The sequence below is a fragment of the Mustela nigripes genome, chromosome 7 (genome assembly GCF_022355385.1).
Source record: "Mustela nigripes isolate SB6536 chromosome 7, MUSNIG.SB6536, whole genome shotgun sequence".
NCBI classification, from domain to species: domain Eukaryota; kingdom Metazoa; phylum Chordata; class Mammalia; order Carnivora; family Mustelidae; genus Mustela; species Mustela nigripes.
The window spans coordinates 81,251,091-81,259,796 of record NC_081563.1 but is presented as its reverse complement, the minus strand read 5'-3'; the positions used below and the strand labels follow the sequence as shown (position 1 = coordinate 81,259,796).

Sequence of the window (8,706 nt, the reverse complement as noted above, 5' to 3'; positions counted from 1 at the left end):
AAAGAACTAATATAAGTGTGACTGGAGAAAAAAGTAACAAACTGTGTGTCATTATCAGCGTTTAAAGAGTATTTGTGTAAGAGAAAAGAAAGGGAGAAGACAAGGCGGATAGGGCACACAATGACAGAGGTAGTGATTAGAGTTAAACTGCACAACCAAGAGGAACATCTGGAGCCACCAGAGGCTAGAAAAGTTGAGAAAGGATTCTCCACTAAGGTCTTCAGAGGGAACATGGCCCTAATGATCCACTTAATGTTGGACTTTTGGCATTCCTTATAGGAATGTATAGGAATGTATTCCTATAAGGGAATACATTTCTGTTGCTTGAAGTCAATAAGCTTGAAAAACTTTGTCATGGAGGTCCTAGAAAACTAATATGAGACAGTAAAGTCAGAGTGAAGAAAGCAATTAGGCTTTATTTTTTTTTTTTAAATATATTTTATTTATCTGAGAAAGAGAGAGAAAGAGAGAGCACAAGTAGGGGGAAGGGCAAAAGGAGATGTGGGGCTTGACCGCAGGACTCTGGGATTATGACCTGAGCCAAAGGAGGACACTTAACAAACTGAGCCACCCAGGTGCCCCAGAAATTAGTCTTTAATTGAAAAATGTGAACTTTGTTCTGGACATGCTTGACAGTAGCCTTGTAGCCATGAATAAGTCACTTGGCCTCTCTGGGCTGTTTTCCTTCGCAGCTCACAAGAAGGTGGGACTGAATGATCAGTGAGGCCTCTGCCCACTCCAAGGTCCTGGGAGTTCCTTTCAAATTCTTTTCTGGCTAGCCTCAGACCCCTGGTCTTCCTGAGGCTCTCAGGAGCCTGGGCAGTGGGCTGAGGCATGGCCTCTCCCTATAAAGTGACCATCAGGGCTTAGATGGCAGGCATTCTCCCTCTAGAGACCAACACTGGGCCTAGAACTCAGTCTTATTTGATGGGACACCTGGATAGACTGATATCATAAGTTTCCTTTTCATAGGATACCAGGCTGAAAATAGCCCAGCCCTGTACACAGGGAGAACAGTTTTCACTGTGTGGAAGCTGAAGCTTAAATCACAGTCTGCTTTATTCTCTGGACTTAGTGGCACTGGTGGAGTGTCACCAGTCACTACTGTGGGGGAAAGGAATGAGGTGATGACTGAGATTGAAGAGACTGTCTCCATCTCCCATCATGGGAGTCTGGCTTGGCAGAGAAGAATTTTAACTCAAACAGTGTTCCTTAGAAGCTGTGGCCCTCTTTGCCCACCCCTCACCCCCATAACCATCATTTTCCAGGCTGGCCCATGGCAGGCCTGTGCCAAGTGTATGATCCTCCACTGGGGTGGAATCAATTATAACTGATTGAGTGAAGAGGATCCTGGGGTTTGGTTTGGGGTAGAAACAGCCATCCTTGGCCACTTCAAAAGGTCGAGATTGTTCCTGCAGACTTATGCTGGAGTGCTGCACACCAGGGCTGTGCTCTGCTCACACCATTATGGAAGTGTGAGGTTGAGTCAAGGCGGTCTGTGCTTCTAGGCCCTAGGATGCGCCAGGTGGCCCAAGCTGCCCTGTTTCCTAGGGGGTCTGTAATTGTTATATGTTAACTTGGTACTGTAACCTCAAGTCCCTGGTCAGCAAACTAGAAGCAGCTGTCATTAGGGTAAGTCGCTCTGGTACAATTTGTGTCATAAAAATCATCTTTGAAGTGTCATTACAGCCAATGCTTATGGAGCAGTCACTGTGTACAACCCTGCTAAGGCCTTTCATAGATGGTCTTCTCCATCATCACAAAAATTAAGGGAAGGTACTATTTTTATCAACTCTATTTTACCGTGGAGGAGAATGAGCCACAGGGATGGGAAGTGACCAGCCCACAGTCCCCCAGCTAAAAGGTGAAAGAATCAGAACATGAAGCCTGCCAGTCTCTCCCTAGCCTGGGCTCTCAATTCTCAATAACAGCAAGATATCTGGGGCATTGTAAAACAATGCAACACAGCACATTTAATCAATATATAAATTAAATATATATTCTCCCTCCCACAAGACTTCCCAACAAGAAATGAAAATATTGTGTCCATGCTACTTTATTTTTTATACAACTGAATATTCTAGTGAATAAAGAGCAAGAGAATTATCTTTTATCTCTCACAGAAAGTTGACATGTGTTCAAAATAATCGCCCAATTTCTTTATCTAATCCAGTTTCTCTTTGCCACTGAATTCTGAAAGAGAAGAGAAAAATGCAGTGCTTAGATCAAATCATTATCAGAATCAAGAAAAGGCCTGTGGGCATGTTATTGTACAACATATTTTAAAATTATGCCTCAGTCTGACAAGTCATAAATGCCCCAAATCGGTACTTATTTATTTTTGCAGTATCTAATTGGGCCATTTAAGCTGAGTGCCATGGCCTCAGAGAACCTCTTCCCCAGCTTTCAGCTGTGGAGCTCTGTCTCCCAGCATCTGGACAGGTTTCTCAGGTACCCTGGCCTGCCCAGGCCCTGGCTGGTTAGGATCAGGCTCCAGGAGGGAGGCAGTGACACCTCCGAAGGAAAGCCACCTCATGTCCCTGGAACCACACCATCATGAGAGGGAGTGGAGGCCCAGAGCTGTCCTTGTACATGGACTTCACCTCCATAGGCCTGAAGACCAAGAATCCCCGCAGATTTAAACTCTGGGTCTCAGAACACTTTTGAGTGGAGGGAGTAGCCTTGCCTCAGAGATGTTCCCACTCTAAGGTATTGCTCCTCCCCTGCCAAGCCTACCCAGGACGGGGTGTGCTTTTCCCTCATCAGAAGGGTCAGGTGAGACGTCCTGAGGATCAGCTGGGCCACATGGGGCTCTTACTCCCTCATAGCTCTTGCTGGAGACCCCTGCAAAGAGCCAGCAAGCAGGCAAAGGCTGCTTTGGTGTGCTCGGGACAGCTTCTACCAGACTGCGGTGGGGGTCTTTGTGGTGTGGAGCAGGAAAGGGAGGGTATGGAGGGCTTCTGACATTCCACGTGGCCCTCCTCCTTTTGAACTGCCACCCCTCTGGCTGCCTCTCCCTCCCCCTCGGTCAGACACGTTTCCTTGGAGAACAGTTCCAACGGCGCTGACCTCGGACTGTCCTACTGGGTGTTATCTTCAGTGTTTCTTCCGTTCCTTGGCTGGGGAGGAAAAAAAGGAGCAACTTACAAATACTGAGAAAAAACTGCCTGGAACCTGCTTCTGGGTTTCAGATCCTTCCTCAACTGGGCCCTAAGATCTTGTTCTCCCAGCTGGGATGTCAGCAGCGTCCTTGGGAGTTCACCTGGGAAGCCCTCGCCCAGGGGAAGTATGTAGGTCCCCTGTGGCAGAAAACCAGGACCCTTGCTGCTCCTCCAGCCCTGACACTGTCCCCTCCCCCACCCCCCCACCCCCCAGCCTCTGTTTATGTGGCACTATGGTCTTCAAACTGTTTATTACAGGACTTCTCACCCTGAAGACATCGTGGAGACCCACTGTTTCTCAAAGTACTTTCTAGAGAACAACCACTAATAGGTCACACAGGAGGCGGGGAGGTGGAAGAACTTCCATGATCAGACATGGAAGGAACTATGTTTCTCACAGCTTTCTCACACATGCTGGTGTATACTGTGAATCTCCAAGAGTGTTGGGTGCACTGTTTCACAAACTTGTCTGATCTTTGCAGAGTAATCTCTTAGCACCAGTGACCTGCAGAATACAGTTTGAAAGGCAGGAGTCCATCTAATTCATAGTCTGATTTTTTAGATGCAAACCCTTAAGGCTCTTAGGGGATAAAGCATAGCTAGTGAGTGGCAGATCACAAACTAAGACAGTTTCTGATTCTTTGACCTTTGCTTGAGGATCCAAAGGGAGGAGGAGAGGGTGGTGCCTATACTATTTGAGGGTATCTTGGACCTTCATGCTCAGGGACACAGACACCAATTCTGGTTGGCCCCCATGTCTGTCCATCAGCAGCATTCCTATCACCCAGTCATGCTCACAGAGCTCTAGTTCTCTCAGCCTATGTCCTTCTGAACCCTTTCTTCTATAAACATCAAGTTTCTAGGAGGAGACTTTGAAAGTCACTCCTAAGGAAAGGATGAGAAAGTCCCCATAATCATTCACCAGCTTGCCGTGGGGTGCTGGGCTGTGCTCATTCTGGAGGAATTCATAATTGCATGCCAGAAGGGAATTGGAGTTAAAAACAGAGAAAAAGGAATACTATACCCTGAAAAGGAAAAATGGTCGTCCCCAGGTGGCAGTGTGATCCTGCAACATAAAAATCAAACCATTATACAATCACTTTGTGCTCAAGTCTTCTGAAGATGTCATGACCGCAGGTTTCAAACTGTGGTCCCCAACCAAAAGCATCAGCGACACCTGAGACTTGGTTAAAAATGCAAATTCTCAGATCTCTACTGACTACCTGGAGTTGGGGCCCAGCCATCTGAATTTTATAAAAACGTCCTGAGGTACGGATGACTCATGGTCAACTTGGAGAGTCAATTGCTGGTAGACGGGGCTTACACACTTGCAGTACCTCTCCCCAAGTTTGTACAACGGCCATGTGGGCCCCTGAGTCACATAAAGCAAATCCTAGGGAACAGATGGGTCCAGGTGACTCATCTGCAAGGCTGGAGATGAAATATCAACAGCCAGAAGCATTGCCCAGTGAGTCCTCACTGCCTCAGCAAAGCTCAGGAAAACCTGCAAGTAAACGCTGAGACTCAGAGAAGATTTTCAGGGGGCATACTGTGATACCAGCTCTTTCCTAAAGGGGTGACAAGATTACCCAGCTCCAAGCACTTCTCTTGCAGATTTGCAAGAGTTGGAGTTGGGTTCTCCACAGGTCTTCCATACCTTCTTGGTGAAATCCACTGCAGCAGTCCCTGAATCCTGTGAGTGAATGAGGCACAGGTTAATGTAACAGGAACCGCATCCCCCAGGCTTACTGTCAGTTGGCTGTGACCCCGTGCCTCCTGGTACCAGAAATCGGATGCAAAAAAGCAGTTAGGGAAGGGCTAACCATGTAGCCAATTATAATTGCCTGTTCTGGAAGACAGGCATGTTCTCTTGATTGAGGTACCATTTGTGTCCAGGACAATGGACACATTGGCTTGCTCTTCCCAACAGTGTCAACTTGAGATTGATGCCCCAGTACAGAGGTATGTCCTGGCAGCTTCCTAACAACGGATCAGACTCAATCTGGAAGGCTGCAGGCAGCAGCTGGATCAGACAAGACACACTGCTGCTGGTGCTTAAAATGACCAACCTATTTTCCAGGAACTGAGCAGTTTCCTTGGGGGGGTCTGGGGATTTTCAGAGCTAAAACTAGGAATGTTCTGGGCAAACTGGGATGAGTTTCAGCATTTGGAAGAAATGTTCTTTTTCTAAGAAATACTCTTTTCTTCCTTCCTTCCTTCCTTCCCTTTTGGGCTACAATGTAATAAAACTTCGATGGGCATTTCAATCAACTATACTTACTACTGAAGCTGGTAATTTCTAAAACCCAAAAACAAAACAAACAAACAAAGAACTATATTTAAAAGAAACAAAGTTCCGAGATAGGACAAAAGGACAGGTGGAGGAACAACGGAGAGCCCAGGGAATCACCAAGGCAATGTCCATGTCAAGAGGAAGAGAAATGGTCGGGGAAAGTGAAAAAACAGCATGGAAACGAAAAGGAAATGAATGGAAGATGAGAGCAGAAGAGAAGAGGATGTCTTTATCCTAGGGGCCTTCCTGGGCCTGCAGCCACTCTGTAGGGAACTGTGGCCCAAGGCTGGGCCAGCTCTCCTTTCCAAGGTGGAGGCTGAGATTCAAAGACAGCGTGCAAGTGAGCCCCACCCCCCAGTCCCCAACCCAGTTCTCCCCTCCCCCAGCGCCCAGCGCCCACACGCATTTACCACTTAAAGTGAACTTGCGGTGGCATAAAAAGAGGGCCCAAGAGAAAGTACCTACGCGCTGTTGCAGAAATCTTTTCACCTTCCGGTTGGCGAGTTGCGCAGCCATGCGCATTAACGGGTGCACGGGAGGAAACTGCAACAGAGGGTGGGGGGCGGTTGGACGCCTGCCGGGTCTCAGCCCAGGCTATGCTGTCCTCTCCCTGCCCTCCCTTAGACGGATTTGATGTCCAGAATAAAATCCATGTCCAAGCCTAAACTTGAAACTTAGGTTTTCACTAAAGAACGGCTTGCCTTTATAGCAGGTTACAATTCCAACTCATCACTTACAAATATTTCCTTAGACTGAATCAGATTTTTCTTTGCCTTCTCCCCAAGTATTCTGTCCTTCTAGGGTGGAGTGCACCGTCCTTTTTCGCTCCAGGCCTCTCTCCTAGTCCAGGGGAGGAAGTGGAAGGACAGCACCCCAAATGTGCTTTCCATAAGGTGTTTGCTTTTCCTGTCCCTGTCTGTGATTGTGGCACACATTCAGAAATACATACCTGTGTCTTACTCCCAGTTTATGTGAATCCTCCCTGAGTATTTTGGCTCAGAGTAAAGGTTCATTTGTGTCACAGAGTTTTTTTTCCCTTCCATTGTCTTTTCTCCTTTTATAGTGTCCTTGGCCCTTCCTGATACTATCCTCATCCTCACTTGGAATCCTCATTCCTAAACCTACACTACAGATGAGACTATGCCTCTTAGGGAAAAAACACTTTACTAGTATTTTTTTTAAGGTGTTCTTGAAGACTTGGAAAGCCTTGATTATGTAAATAAGTGACTTTCGAATGGTAGAATTTCAGTTACTGTAACAGAGCCCCTGAATTAAAAAATATTATTTTTTTAAAAGATTTTATTTATTTATTTGACAGGCAGAGGTTACAAGTAGGCAGAGAGGCAGGCAGAGAGAGAGAGGAAGAAGCAGGCTCCCCGCTGAGCAGAGAGCCCGATGTGGGGCTCGATCCCAGGACTCTGGGACCATGACCTGAGTTGAAGGAAGAGGCTTTAACCCACTGAGCCACCCAGGTGCCCCCCAAAATATTATTTTTTGACATTCCTAATATTCCTCAAGTCATACCCTGCAGAAATTCACTTACACACTCTGCTTCTGAGAGTAACTCAAGTTTCTAATAACAACAAGGTGACCCACATTATTCCCGTAGCACATATACACAGTGATGGCTACAGAAGGTGCCCTTGCATGGATCACTATGTGGGATAGGGCACTTTACACATCACAAAGCACTTTTTAAAATAAAAATAAGGTAATATGATAAATGTAAATTGAGCTCAGTATTTATCAGGCCTTTCTCAAACATCTGTTAAAGTGCATAATAAAAAGTTACTCCTCACTTATTTTTCCTTTTCTGGAATATATGCTCTAACTTTTCAGATCTGTCAGCGTCTTACCACCTCCAGTGCAGACTGGGAGAGAGAGAATCCCTGAAGCCCCAGGAAAAAGCTCTTAGAAAGCTATTACATAGACAGTGTCTGCAAGCCCCCAGCTTTTCAGCTTATTCGCACATATTAATGAAGACAGGATAAAAGACAAGCAGACAAGAGTCACATTTACAGAAGGATGAGTATAGTAAAATACTGACCCCACTTTTAACTGGATGTATTGGCTTCTGAGTTCTGGAGTAGTGAAATAAAAACTGAGTTAAAAAAAAAAAAAAGTTGAGTTTAGCACAACATTACTTGTTATCAACATGAAATTCATATGCCTGCATTGCCAGAGGACTGGGTGGTACTCACCCTTTTGTGTATGTCTTGATCATCCTAGAAAGAGAATTGTGAGGGTAAGTTACATGGAATTTTACTGAGGCAGGCAATTGATGAGGTTTTCAATACAAGTTACACCATGGACCTTATTGAATTTAATGGAATATTATGAAATAAATTGGCAGTCTAAAATGAAATCCAAACTTAATAAGACTATAGTTGATGCTGGGTCTTACAAAAGAGCAAGTTGCCAGCAATACATCATTATTTTCAGACTGAATCTAATTTTACCTTTCTAATCTTGGGGAGAAAAACATGCTCTGTAGTGGATAGAAGCAATCCCATAAGCAATTCCCAGATAACCATCAAAGAGTGGGAATAAAATTAATGATAGCAATTTTTAATTTTTTCCTGGGTGTACTTTAGAATTCAGGTTTTTGTTTTTGTTTCTGTTTTAGGGTTGGCTCAAATCGACCAAAGTCTCCCCCTGCAAAACAAAGCCTTCTACATGAACATCCACTCTTTTTGTAGAAAGCCTAACTCTTCTTTTCTAAATCCTTTTTAGAGCACCATCTTGCCCTTGTTTGCACAGATGACCGGTGGGGATGGTTGTATTTGCAGGATATTCTACTCCAGGATCCTATTGTGAAGAAGACATCTTACAAAACAATAAATCAGGTTTCCATGCCCGCATTTTGTAAAATTACTTGAGATGATTACTGTGAAAGATATTTTAAATAGGCTGATCTGGCTAATATAGATCATTCACATCTCAATCACACTGAAACATTTTTGAATCAGCTCACACTTCAATCAAGACAGAAATGAAATTGTTAATAACATTTTTAATTTGTGGCTGTTGATACAATTACATCATCTTATAAAATGTAAAGCTTCTATATGGGAAGCAGCCCATGCTTATGTATACTACACACACACACACACACACACACACACACACCTGCCTTGTTGTGTGTGTGTGAGTGTATGTGTGTTTTCTGGACATGTATTGGGCAAACAATTGATTTTATGTACCATATTCATCAGCTTTATACTGTTATGTTTCAAGCCAAAAAATAACAAG

The 8,706-nt window shown here is 44.8% G+C and overlaps 1 protein-coding gene across 16 annotated transcripts in view; it reads right to left on the bottom strand.

Moving 5' to 3' along the window:
• Positions 1–2,031: 2,031 nt before the first annotated feature.
• Positions 2,032–8,706, bottom strand: part of NMS (neuromedin S) — a 47,967-nt gene continuing 41,292 nt past the window's right edge. For 9 of the 16 annotated variants that reach the window (XM_059407837.1, XM_059407838.1, XM_059407835.1 and 6 more), the window contains 7 exons: positions 7,656–7,679; positions 7,502–7,555; positions 5,920–5,997; positions 4,819–4,937; positions 4,186–4,227; positions 3,070–3,119; positions 2,033–2,193 (listed from right to left, as the gene is read on the bottom strand). In XM_059407837.1, coding sequence (XP_059263820.1) covers positions 2,165–2,193; positions 3,070–3,119; positions 4,186–4,227; positions 4,819–4,937; positions 5,920–5,997; positions 7,502–7,555; positions 7,656–7,679 — 396 coding nt within the window. In that variant the 3' untranslated portion in view covers positions 2,033–2,164. Of the gene's footprint in view, positions 2,194–3,069; positions 3,120–4,185; positions 4,228–4,818; positions 4,938–5,915; positions 5,998–7,501; positions 7,556–7,655; positions 7,680–8,706 lie in introns of all 16 variants that reach the window. The other 7 variants (XM_059407846.1, XM_059407845.1, XM_059407847.1 and 4 more) reach the window with 5 other exon arrangements.